This window comes from Clupea harengus, chromosome 14 (genome assembly GCF_900700415.2).
Source record: "Clupea harengus chromosome 14, Ch_v2.0.2, whole genome shotgun sequence".
Taxonomy (NCBI): domain Eukaryota; kingdom Metazoa; phylum Chordata; class Actinopteri; order Clupeiformes; family Clupeidae; genus Clupea; species Clupea harengus.
Window position 1 is genome coordinate 403,281 of NC_045165.1, and position 13,728 is coordinate 417,008.

Below are 13,728 nucleotides of genomic sequence, written 5' to 3' on the forward strand. Positions count from 1 at the left end.
ACTGACAATTCAACCAATTACAAAGTATTTATTCAATTTGGGAGAGAGAGAGAGAGAGAGAGAGAGAGATAGAGAATTATGACTTGTGTTGTTTATTGTAGGTGTTTGTTGCCTTTTTGGACTCTTATCATTTTTGGTGTTGGTTCCCATTATATATGCCATAGTCATAGAATTGGATGTATTAATTAGGAAAAATGGTATTCATGAACATTGTAGTCAACCTTATGCATTTAAATGACCTCTTACACACTCATCTCTGCAGTCACGGGCAATTCAACGTTTTTGACTGTAATGGTTGAATTCAGTGCCTGCTGTTTGGCTTGATGCCCCTTACTGCCTATGTGCCTTGTCACATCCCGCACACCTGGATGGGCACAGGAGTTCTCTTGGTGGCAGATAGAGCACCAGTAATATGAGGTGGTGCTTCCTACAGTAATAAATGGCCATTTAGAGGTCCATTCACTATTAAAAGAGGTCTTGTAGGTGGCTGCTCCTGGGACTTTTGTTCTAGCCATCTCCTCCACTGTTTCTTCCACCATCTCTTCCACCGTCTCCTCCTCTTCCACCTGCACTGTCTCTTCCTCCTCCACCTGTACTGTCTCTTCCTCTTCAACCTGTACTGTCTCTTCCTCTTCCACCATCACCTCCTCTAATGTGTTTACAACCTTCTCTGGGCCTAATCTGGCCTTTTTATGGGGCTTTCCTCTTTGGGCGAAGGACAGGATGCTTATTTGTTTTTTACCTGACATCTTTGAAAGACAGATGCAATGATTAATGCATCCATGGCCAGGATATTTATAACATGCTATGCCTAATGAGCTTGTGATTCACAACTTCACCAGGCGTGAAGAAGCCTCGGAATTTGAATAGAATGTTCAAGCAAACACATTTACAAAAAATAATGCCCATAACATCATTGACTATTAAGGGCTGCCTAATATTCGTTCGAATTATAGGCTGGATATATTTTTAATAGGCCTACTTGAATTTATTATAGCGAAGTTCGGAGTCAAAGCTATAGTGAATAGGCAGGTTGTAGCCTAAAACTGTGTTGGCTACAAACACTCATTAAAAACTGATGCTAATTATCTGGGAAATATTCTCTAACTGCAGTCAAGTTGATATTGCTTGTGTCAAACCATTGTGAATTTGTTACATTTAAAACAGGAGACGACTTACTCTTTGTAGAAGACTGATGCTCGGAGCTCCAGTGGTTTCCTCAGGTGAACGAAACTTTCGGAAGATCAATCGCGCGCAATTCCAGGATGCTTTATTTTCATTTGTTGCTTGATTAAATCTTACCCAGATACAAAAGATAGGTTTTTTTTTCTGATTGGCTATTGTGTAGCCCATTTTTTATTTATTTTTTGATTGGCTGATAAGTGGCACCTCACGGCAGAACTCCAGGGGATTCGGGGAGACGTGCTTGATTCCTCCATGGTGAGGGCAGCGCGGCCAGGTCATGTATGCGCGCTGCGGCACATTAAATAGCCTAGAGTTTTTTTCAGCGTGAGAAATACGATGTGTGGCGGGAGTGCGTGACCAAAGACCGAAATGAGTGACTGTCACGCTCAATGCGTGACACTTGAGAGCCCTGTCTCGCCTGCAATCTCCAACTACGGTCAGAGACAGACAGCATGAAAGGTTAACAAACGGAATGAAATAGCCCACACATTACACACGCTATGCCTTAATAAAACTCACGTTATATGCTAAACCAAAGGAGGCACAACAGACAAGTCTTACCATGAAAAACTATCTACATAGTCCAACCATCGAGGTTTAATCCATGCTGTTGTGGAGACAGAGGATTGCATCAATGATATTTCATTAAAACTTCACACTTCTTACATTGGACATATCCAACAGCCTAATTATAATCTGCATCGACTACTAAGCAGAAATATCTCCATACAGTAGATTTCCCTTTGTTTAGTATCGTTTTAAAATCTCCAGATGACAGTTTCTCTTTAACTTCCTCCGTGATGCCATTTTGCCATCTGTAATTGCATTGTCACAGCTAGGACCTAAGCAAATTCCCGCCACGGGAAGAAGGCTTTGATCCTAAATGTGATTTATTTCATTCTCAAAAAACGAACTTCTGCATAATGTGAAGCAGACACGTTGACTTCACTCAACGGATACCCGACCCGAGCCCGATTATAATTTTGAAATATTTGTCCGAACCCGGCCCGAGTGCAGCTGTCCGAACGGGATCCGACGGGCTCGGGTAAGGTATACATCCTCTAACGTGCACACACACACAGGCAGATGGAGTGAGATGAGAGTGAGAAACAGAGTGAGAAAGACAAACACTGTTTCATATTCTCTCTTTATATTTACTAAATAGTTCCCTGCACATACAGATTCTTAGTGGTGAAACTCTATAGTACAGTTCAGTCACTAACGTACACCACTGCACGTGCAGATTCTTAGATGATGCATTTTTATTTAAGCAGGTGATCCTCAATAATACAAGTCCTAATACATTATATAGCATCAGACATAACATACATTAAGTTAAATTTAAAAATAAACACAAAAGTCAACAACATAAGCCACAGGCGACTCATTGATAAATAAAAGGGGAAATGACCCTGAATGGCTATATAAATAAATACTTTATGTGGCCGAGGGTTTCTACGATTAGATAACCTGCAGTTTCAGTATACTTCAGTATTCTATATTGTAGTATTTAGTAAATTGATATTATATCATATATTGTAGTATTTAGTAAATTGATATTATATCATATATGTATATTGAGTAAGTAACTGTTCATCACACATTTACAAGTACAGCAGCGTATCATCATGACCAGCAATCAGTAAAGAACTGATGTGGTTTTAATAATATGATTAACTGTCTAATAATCAATTTGTTCTTTGGCAAACAGCAGTGTTGAAGAGTTGTTGACATGGGTGAGATATTGCCATTGATCCATTAATTGTGACATAGCAGATCCGTTAGCTAGAGACGCTAAATGTCAAAAGAGCTAATAGAGGGGGTCCGGAGGGAAGTCCAGTGTGGGTCGGTTCTGTGTGAGGGCCCCTGCTGTAGGGGAGCCCAGTGTGGGTCGGTTCTGTGTGAGGGCCCCTGCTGTAGGGGAGCCCAGTGTGGGTCGGTTCTGTGTGAGGGCCCCTGCTGTAGAGAAGCCCAGTGTGGGTCGGTTCTGGCCCTCATCTGGCCCGGTGCTGGCCTAGACTGGAGGCCTGGTAGACCCAGTCCCTGCTGCGTGTACAAACTCCCACTCTGATAGGCAGGGTTGGCATTCGCCCCTATAGAGAGGAATACAAACACATTTAGATTAATCACCATATTAATCAACCACACACTCACATCACATTCACTTACATTACCATTAATCACCCAAACACTTACAGAAAATGTGTTTCATTTCATTAGTTTCAGTTTTGACAACAAAAATAATAATTCTACATTTACTTCCTATCACGATATAATGAAGGGTTTGAAGAAGCAATTTCCCCTTTTCTGCAGTTCTTTGTTAACGTATGTTTTAGTTTGCATGTATCACACTGATGTATTTCTGAATGGAATTCCTCATAAGCCTTTTCTTCTCTTCATATGTACGTTTGCTTTCCTCCTCAAGGCCACACTGGATTCAGAGGAACTTCAGGCCATCACCTGCTGACGGTGTGTGTGATATTCTACTCCTCACCTGCTGACGGTGTGTGTGATGTTCTACTCCTCACCTGCTGACGGTGTGTGTGATGTTCGGGTCCTCACCTGCTGACGGTGTGTGTGATGTTTGGGTCCTTACCTGCTGACGGTGTGTGTGATGTTCTGCCAGAGGTGGGCCACTCAAAGTCATCCTCCATCCACTGATTCACCAGCTCATTCTTCATGTCATTCTCCCTGAAATTCAACACCATATTGAGGTTTATCACACGCACACACACCATATTGAGATTTATCACACACACACACACACACACACACACACACACACACACACACACACACACACACACACACATACCATATGTTGAGTTAAGCTGGTTGCTAGGCATTTCATTAAAAGTCTACAGCTCAAATAACCACCTACAAGCAATCAATGTTTATATTTACAGTTAGAGACTGTTTATGTTTACAGTTAAAGACTCTGTTTGTCTCTGTCTCACACGAATACACACGCAGTGATACACACAAATACATAAACACACATACGCAGACACACACACAACGTAGACAAACACACACACAGTGACACACACACAAACGCATACATACAGTGACACACACACAAAAACACACACACTGTGACGTACACACACACACACACACACACACACACAGTGACATACACACACACACACACACAGTGACACACACACACACACACACAAACACACAGTGACATACACACACACACACACACACACACAGTGACAAACACAGTGACACACACACACAGTGACACACACACACACACACACACACACACACACACACACTGCATTGGTCCTTACCGATTCTGCTTCCTGTGCTTCAGTATGACGCAAGCAGACAGCACGCCGACTGAGGCCACCAGAAGAGCAGCACACGCCCCTAGGCCGGCGTAGAACCCAACCTTGTGCACGGGGTAGCTACAGTCAGAGCCCAGGTACCAGTTCTGCTCTGTGTGTCTGCAGCTGGAGGAGAACCATCACTTTACTCACGCATACTCAGAAACACAAAGATTCATGGTCCTGTCTGTCACCATACTAAGCACACACACACCCCTCTCTGTCACCATACTAAGCACACACACACCCCTCTCTGTCCGAGCCGCAGACTGTGTGTGAAGACTGAGGGGTTTTTGAGCACACACACACACACAGACTGGACTGCCAGAAGAGCAAAGGTATTGGATTAGAGACTGCATGTAACAACAATAACATTTCCATGGGGTTCTTACTAGCAGGTGGGTCCCTCTCTTAACACCTCACAGGTGCCGTCGTTCTGGCACCCTTTGGGTTGAGGATGGGCTGGTTCACACGGGGAGATGCAGGTGAGCTTCCCGTTCACCTGGACGGGAGAAAAGTACTTCTCAAAACCAGGCTCCACCTCGGACCTGCAGAAAGCTGTGAGGAGGAGAAAGCAGTGAAGGTGTTTATCTCAGCTCCATGCACTGAAACTTAGCAGACATATTTGTTTTCGCTGTTCTCACCACTTTCATTAAGTGCCACCGGCGTCGGGGGTTCGACTTTTCCAACTCCAAATGATGGACAACCTTTAAAGGAAGAATAAAACACCATTTTAAGCACTAAGTCAGTAAACATCGTCAAAATGTTGCAGATCTTCAGTCTTTAAATCAAACATCTTTTGAAATCAGTGTTGTAACTAAAGAGGGAATATTTCTCTCTCAAACTCACTCACTCTTTCTGTAGTCAAATGTGAATCACCTGTAATGTTAGCTGGTGTTGAATGTGAATCACCTGTAATGTTAGCTGGTGTTGAATGTGAATCACCTGTAATGTTAGCTGGTGTTGAACAGTTTCCCACAGCATCGAGAGTCTCTTTAACCTGTTCAAAGGTTTCATCAAAGGCCTCTTCAGACTCTTTGTCGTTGGGAACCTCCACAACGATATCGTGTGAAGCACTTACATTTTTACTGACAAATAGAAAACATAATCAACGAGGTTAATGTTCCGTTTTAAGTACTACTTCATAAAGGCTGTTCTGTCCATTATTTTATTTACCTGGTCGTATCTTTTACAGAAATCCCACTAAACAAAGTCCTTCTGGTCCTGGAAGCACCACCTGTGGAAGCCCTGAAAGGGGAAATAGGCAGGATTAGCAGTTTGCAGGATTAGCAGTTTGCAGGATTAGCGAACTAGTTTGCAGGATGATTTCACGAGGCTTGTTTTAGGTTAGGGTTAATCCCCCTTAACATAGTGTCCCGTCCTCCCCCCCCAAATAAATGTGCTTCACTTTATGAAATATATCAGTAGAGCCCCTAGTGATAACATGTTTAGTGAAGTCCCAATTTTACTAGTCTGTTTTATTGACTGTTGAGACATTTATCTTTTCAAACTTACTTCAGAGTGATGTTCACCACTTCTTTGAAGTTTATCACTTTGTTGGCATATATGGCAGTCATCTGAGGGAGGAGAAATTGGATTAGCGGAGAAGAAACTGAACTGCAGAAATATCCCCACAGACAGGCAGAAAGAAGGAAGTCCGGTTATTACTAGTTCACTACGGGTCACTAACCTCGTCTTTGAAAGTTTTTGAAAACGTCTTATATTCGTTTGAAGTTATATCTTCATATTCTGGTATGAACATCTTTTTAACTTCAATTGTTGTCTGAACTGTCCTCTTGAGCGTCTCTGAAAGAGATGAAAACATATCAGATAAAACATCCCAGACACTCGGAGAGGTGTGTCTTTATTTCCTTATGAAGGGCTAGGGTTACCCACACCAACCTGGAGAAATGATGCTGTTGATAACCGCACATGTGCGACCGGTGAAAAGAGGAGGACACAGGCAAGATCGATTGTCCTCGTTTGGGGTTCCACCATTTTCACACTGGATGGGCTTCTGTGTTGTTGTTGATGTAGTTGTTGGTGTTGTGGATACTGGTGTTGGGGATAGTGTTGATGTCATAGTTGTTGGAGTTGGTGATGATGTCGACATTGTGGATGTTGCTGTTGTGGACGTAGACATTGGTGTTGTATTTGCTGGAGTTGGTGTTGATGTTGGTGTAGTGCTTGCTGGGAATGGTGTGGATGTACTTGGACTTGACCATGCAGAGGTTCCTGAACCAGTTGTGTCAGTTGATGGATCATTTGTGCTTGTCCCTTCAGATGTGGATGTCGTAGGTTTTGAGATTGGAGAAGTTGCTGAAGCTGTTGGGTTTGTTACTTGACCAGTTGTGCTCACCCCTTCAGATGTGGATGTCAACACAGTCATGGGATTTGAACTTGTAGAAGTTCCTGAAGATGATGTGTCTGTGACTTGAGCATTTGTGCTTGTCCCTTCGGATGTGGATGACGAGACAGTCGTGGGACTTGAACTTGGAGAAGTTGCTGAAGATGTTGTGTCTGTGACTTCAGCAGTTATGCTTGTCCCTTCGGATGTGGATGACGAGACAGTCGTGGGACTTGAACTTGGAGAAGTTGCTGAAGATGTTGTGTCTGTGACTTCTGCAGTTGTGCTTGTCCCTTCGGATGTGGATGTCGAGACAGTTGTGGGACTTGAACTTGGAGAAGTTGCTGAAGCTGTTGGGTCTGTGACTTGATCAGTTGTGCTTGTCCCTTCGGATGTAGATGTCGAGACAGTCGTGGGCTTTAAAATTGGAGCAGTTACTGGAGCTGTTGGGTTGGTGACTTGATCAGTTGTGCTTGACCCTTCAGATGTGGATGTTGACACAGTCGTGGGACCTGAACTTGGAGAAGTTGCTGAAGATGATGTGTCTGTGACTTCAGCAGCTGTGCTTGTTCCTTTGGATGTGGATGTCGAGACAGTCGTGGGTTTTGAACTTGGCGAAGTTTCTGCAGCTGTTGGGTCTGTTATTTCAGCAGTTGTGCTTGTCCCTTCAGATGTGGATGTCGAGACAGTCGTGTGACTTGAACTTGGAGAAGTGACTGAAGATGATGTGTCTGTGACTTGAGCAGTTGAGCCGGTCCCTTCGGATGTGGATGTCGAGACAGTTGTGGGTTTTGAACTTGGAGAAGTTGCTGAAGATGATGTGTCTGTGACTTCAGCAGCTGTGCTTGTTCCTTTGGATGTGGATGTCGAGACAGTCGTGGGTTTTGAACTTGGCGAAGTTTCTGCAGCTGTTGGGTCTGTTATTTCAGCAGTTGTGCTTGTCCCTTCAGATGTGGATGTCGAGACAGTCGTGTGACTTGAACTTGGAGAAGTGACTGAAGATGATGTGTCTGTGACTTGAGCAGTTGAGCCGGTCCCTTCGGATGTGGATGTCGAGACAGTTGTGGGTTTTGAACTTGGAGAAGTTGCTGAAGATGCTGTGTCTGTGACTTGAGCAGCTGTGCTTGTCCCTTCGGATGTGGATGTCGAGACAGTTGTGGGTTTTGAACTTGGAGAAGTTGCTGAAGATGCTGTGTCTGTGACTTGAGCAGTTGTGCTTGTCGCTTCGGATGTGGATGTCGAGAAAGTCGTGGGGTTTAAAATTGGAGCAGTTGCTGGAGCTGTTGGGTTGGTGACTTGATCAGTTGTGCTTGACCCTTCAGATGTAGATGTTGACACAGTCGTGGGACCTGAACTTGGAGAAGTTGCTGAAGATGATGTGTCTGTGACTTGAGCAGCTGTGCTTGTTCCTTCGGATGTGGATGACGAGACAGTCGTGGGACTTGAAGTCGCTGAAGATGATGTATCTGTGACTTCTGCTGTTGTGCTTGTCCCTTCAGAAGTGGATGACGACACAGTCGTGGGACTTGAACTTGGAGAAGTTGCTGAAGATGATGTGTCTGTGACTTGAGCAGTTGTGCTTGTCCATTCGGATGTGGATGACCACACAGTCGTGGGAATTGAATTTGGAGAAGTTACTGAAGATGTTGTGTCTGTGACTTCAGCAGTTGTGCTTGCCCCCACTTCGGTTGAGGATGTGGAGACAGTCGTGAGACTTGAACTTGGAGAAGTTGCTGAAGATGATGTGTCTGTGACTTCTGCAGTTGTGCTTGTCCCTTCAGAAGTGGATGACGACACAGTCGTGGGACTTGAAGTAGCTGAAGATGATGTGTCTGTGACTTCTGCAGTTGTGCTTGTCCCTTCTGATGTGGATAACGACACAGTCGTGGGACTTGAACTTGGAGAAGTTCCTGAAGATGTTGTGTCTATGACTTCAGCAGTAATGCTTGTTCCTTCGGATGTGGATGAAGAGACAGTCGTGGGACTTGAACTTGGAGAAGTTGGTGAAGATGTTGTGGCTGTGACTTCAGCAGTTGTGCCGGTCCCTTCGGATGTGGATGTCGAGACAGTCGTGGGGTTTAAAATTGGAGCAGTTGCTGGAGCTGTTGGGTTGGTGACTTGATCAGTTGTGCTTGACCCTTCAGATGTAGATGTTGACACAGTCGTGGGACCTGAACTTGGAGAAGTTGCTGAAGATGATGTGGCTGTGACTTCAGCAGTTGTGCTTGTCCCTTCAGAAGTGGAAGACGACACAGTCGTGGGACTTGAAGTAGCTGAAGATGATGTGGCTGTGACTTCTGCAGTTGTGCTTGTCCCTTCAGAAGTGGATGACGACACAGTCGTGGGACTTGAAGTAGCTGAAGATGATGTGTCTGTGACTTCTGCAGTTGTGCTTGTCCCCTTTAATGTGGATGACGACACAGTCGTGGGACTTGAACTTGGAGAAGTTGCTGAAGTTGATGTGTCTGTGACTTCTGCAGTTGTGCTTGTCCCTTCAGAAGTGGATGACGACACAGTCGTGGGACTTGAACTTGGAGAAGTTGCTGAAGATGTTGTGTCTGTGACTTCAGCAGTTATGGTTGTCCCTTCGGATGTGGATGACAAGACAGTCGTGGGACTTGAAGTAGCTGAAGATGATGTGGCTGTGACTTCAACAGTTGTGCTTGTCCCTTCAGAAGTGGATGACGAGACAGTCGTGGGACTTGAAGTAGCTGAAGATGATGTGTCTGTGACTTCTGCAGTTGTGCTTGTCCCTTCTGATGTGGATGACAACACAGTCGTGGGACTTGAACTTTGAGAAGTTGCTGAAGATGTGTCTGTGACTTCAGCAGTTATGCTTGTTCTTTCGGAAGTGGATGAAGACACAGTCGTGGGACTTGAACTTGGAGAAATTGCTGAAGATGATGTGTCTGTGTCTTCTGCAGTTGTGCTTGTCCCTTCTGATGTGGATGACGACACAGTCGTGGGACTTGAACTTGGAGAAGTTGCTGAAGATGTTGTGTCTGTGACTTCAGCAGTTGTGCTTGTCCCTTCAGAAGTGGATGACGACACAGTCGTGGGACTTGAAGTAGCTGAAGATGATGTGTCTGTGACTTCTGCAGTTGTGCTTGTCCCTTCTGATGTGGATGACGACACAGTCGTGGGACTTGAACTTGGAGAAGTTGCTGAAGATGATGTGTCTGTGACTTCTGCAGTTGTGGTTGTCCCTTCGGATGTGGATGACGACACAGTCGTGGGACTTGAAGTCGCTGAAGATGATGTATCTGTGACTTCTGCTGTTGTGCTTGTCCCTTCAGAAGTGGATGACGACACAGTCGTGGGACTTGAAGTAGCTGAAGATGATGTGGCTGTGACTTCAGCAGTTGTGCTTGTCCCTTCAGAAGTGGATGACGACACAGTCGTGGGACTTGAAGTAGCTGAAGATGATGTGGCTGTGACTTCAGCAGTTGTGCTTGTCCCTTCAGAAGTGGATGACGAGACAGTCGTGGGACTTGAAGTAGCTGAAGATGATGTGTCTGTGACTTCTGCAGTTGTGCTTGTCCCTTCTGATGTGGATGACAACACAGTCGTGGGACTTGAACTTTGAGAAGTTGCTGAAGATGTGTCTGTGACTTCAGCAGTTATGCTTGTTCTTTCGGATGTGGATGAAGAGACAGTCGTGGGACTTGAACTTGGAGAAATTGCTGAAGATGATGTGTCTGTGTCTTCTGCAGTTGTGCTTGTCCCTTCAGATGTGGATGAAGAGACAGTCGTGGGACTTGAACTTGGAGAAATTGCTGAAGATGATGTGGCTGTGACTTCAGCAGTTGTGCTTGTCCCTTCAGAAGTGGATGACGACACAGTCGTGGGACTTGAAGTAGCTGAAGATGATGTGTCTGTGACTTCTGCAGTTGTGCTTGTCCCTTCTGATGTGGATGACAACACAGTCGTGAGACTTGAACTTGGAGAAGTTGCTGAAGATGATGTGTCTGTGACTTCTGCAGTTGTGCTTGTCCCTTCAGAAGTGGATGACGACACAGTCGTGGGACTTGAACTTGGAGAAGTTGCTGAAGATGTTGTGTCTGTGACTTCTGCAGTTGTGCTTGTCTCTTCAGAAGTGGATGACGACACAGTCGTGGGACTTGAAGTAGCTGAAGATGATGTGTCTGTGACTTCTGCAGTTGTGCTTGTCCCTTCAGAAGTGGATGACAACACAGTCGTGGGACTTGAACTTGGAGAAATTGCTGAAGATGATGTGTCTGTGTCTTCTGCAGTTGTGCTTGTCCCTTCAGATGTGGATGAAGAGACAGTCGTGGGACTTGAACTTGGAGAAATTGCTGAAGATGATGTGGCTGTGACTTCAGCAGTTGTGCTTGTCCCTTCAGAAGTGGATGACGACACAGTCGTGGGACTTGAAGTAGCTGAAGATGATGTGTCTGTGACTTCTGCAGTTGTGCTTGTCCCTTCTGATGTGGATGACGACACAGTCGTGGGACTTGAACTTGGAGAAATTGCTGAAGATGTTGTGTCTGTGACTTCAGCAGTTGTGCTTGTCCCTTCAGAAGTGGATGACGACACAAGTCGTGGGACTTGAACTTGGAGAAGTTGCTGAAGATGTTGTGTCTGTGACTTCAGCAGTTTGCTTGTCCCTTCAGAAGTGGATGACGACACAGTCGTGGGACTTGAAGTAGCTGAAGATGATGTGTCTGTGACTTCTGCAGTTGTGCTTGTCCCTTCGAAGTGGATGAAGACACAGTCGTGGGACTTGAAGTTGCTGAAGATGATGTGTCTGTGACTTCTGCAGTTGTGCTTGTCCCTTCAGAAGTGGATGACGACACAGTCGTGGGACTTGAACTTGGAGAAGTTGCTGAAGATGTTGTGTCTGTGACTTCAGCAGTTTGGTTGTCCCTTCGAAGTGGATGACGACACAGTCGTGGGACTTGAAGTTGGAGCTGAAGAGATGTGTGTCTGTGACTTCTGCAGTTTGCTTGTCCTTCGATGTGGATGAAGACACAGTCGTGGGACTTGAACTTGGAGCTGAAGATGATGTGGCTGTGACTCTGCAGCATGTTGTGCCTTGTCCCTTCAGAAGTGGATGACGACAGTCGTGGGACTCTTGAAGAAGCTGAAGATGATGTGTCTGTGACTTCAGCAGTTATGCTTGTCCCTTCAGATGTGGATGAAGACAAGTCGTGGACTTGAACTTGAGAAGTTGCTGAAGATGTGTCTGTGACTTCAGCAGTTATGCTTGTCTTCAGAAGTGGATGACGACACAGTCGTGGGACTTGAACTAGCTGCTGAAGATGATGTGTCTGTGACTTCTGCAGTTATGCTTGTTCCTTCGGATGTGGATGAAGAGAGAGTCGTGGGACTTGAACTTGGAGAAGTTGGTGAAGATGTTGTGTCTGTGACTTCAGCAGTTATGCTTGTCCCTTCGGATGTGGATGAAGAGACAGTCGTGGGACTTGAAGTCGCTGAAGATGATGTATCTGTGACTTCTGCTGTTGTGCTTGTCCCTTCAGAAGTGGATGACGACACAGTCGTGGGACTTGAAGTAGTTGCTGAAGATGATGTGTCTGTGACTTTGCAGTTGTGCTTGTCCCTTCTGATGTGGATGACGACACAGTCGTGGGACTTGAACTTGGAGAAGTTGCTGAAGATGTTGTGTCTGTGACTTCAGCAGTTGTGCTTGTCCCTTCAGAAGTGGATGACGAGACAGTCGTGGGACTTGAAGTAGCTGAAGATGATGTGTCTGTGACTTCTGCAGTTGTGCTTGTCCCTTCAGAAGTGGATGACGACACAGTCGTGGGACTTGAACTTGGAGAAGTTGCTGAAGAAGTTGTGTCTGTGACTTCAGCAGTTGTGCTTGTCCCTTCAGAAGTGGATGACGACACAGTCGTGGGACTTGAACTTGGAGAAGTTGCTGAAGATGTTGTGCTGTGACTTCAGCAGTTGTGCTTGTCCCTTCAGAAGTGGATGACGACACAGTCGTGGGACTTGAAGTAGCTGAAGATGATGTGTCTGTGACTTCTGCAGTTGTGCTTGTCCCTTCAGAAGTGGATGACGACACAGTCGTGGGACTTGAACTTGGAGAAGTTGGTGAAGATGTGTGTCTGTGACTTCAGCAGATGTGCTTGTCCCTTCGATGTGGATGAAGAGACAGTCGTGGACTTGAACTTGGAGAAGTTGCTGAAGATGTTGTCTGTGACTTCTGCAGTTGTGCTTGTCCCTTCTGATGTGGATGACGACAAAGTCGTGGGACTTGAACTTGGAGAAGTTGCTGAAGATGATGTGGCTGTGACTTCAGCAGTTGTGCTTGTCCCTTCTGAAGTGGATGACGACACAGTCGTGGGACTTGAAGTAGCTGAAGATGATGTGTCTGTGACTTCTGCAGTTATGCTTGTCCCTTCGGATGTGGATGACGACACAGTCGTGGGACTTGAACTTGGAGAAGTTGCTGAAGATGTTGTGTCTGTGACTTCAGCAGTTATGCTTGTCCCTTCGGATGTGGGTGAAGAAACAGTCGTGGGACTTGAAGTTGCTGAAGATGATGTGACTGTGACTTCTGCAGTTGTGCTTGTCCCTTCAGAAGTGGATGACGACACAGTCGTGGGACTTGAAGTCGCTGAAGATGATGTGTCTGTGACTTCTGCAGTTGTGCTTGTCCCTTCTGATGTGGATGACGACACAGTCGTGGGACTTGAACTTGGAGAAGTTGCTGAAGATGATGTGTCTGTGACTTCAGCAGTTGTGCTTGTCCCTTCAGAAGTGGATGACAACACAGTCGTGGGACTTGAAGTAGCTGAAGATGATGTGGCTGTGACTTCAGCAGATGTGCTTGTCCCTTCAGAAGTGGATGACGACAGAGTCGTGGGA

The 13,728-nt window shown here is 45.5% G+C and overlaps 1 protein-coding gene across 1 annotated transcript; it reads right to left on the reverse strand.

Moving 5' to 3' along the window:
- Positions 1–2,425: 2,425 nt before the first annotated feature.
- On the reverse strand, positions 2,426–7,015 carry LOC105896322 (mucin-3B-like). Its single transcript, XM_031580259.2, has 10 exons — positions 6,429–7,015; positions 6,217–6,332; positions 6,042–6,103; positions 5,703–5,774; positions 5,472–5,614; positions 5,171–5,233; positions 4,919–5,084; positions 4,491–4,652; positions 3,782–3,876; positions 2,426–3,278 (listed from the first exon to the last, which is right to left on the reverse strand). The coding sequence occupies exons 1-10, from the start codon at positions 6,913–6,915 to the stop codon at positions 2,980–2,982; spliced, it is 1,665 nt and encodes a 554-aa protein (XP_031436119.1). The 5' UTR covers positions 6,916–7,015; the 3' UTR covers positions 2,426–2,979.
- Between the last annotated feature and the right edge of the window lie 6,713 nt (positions 7,016–13,728).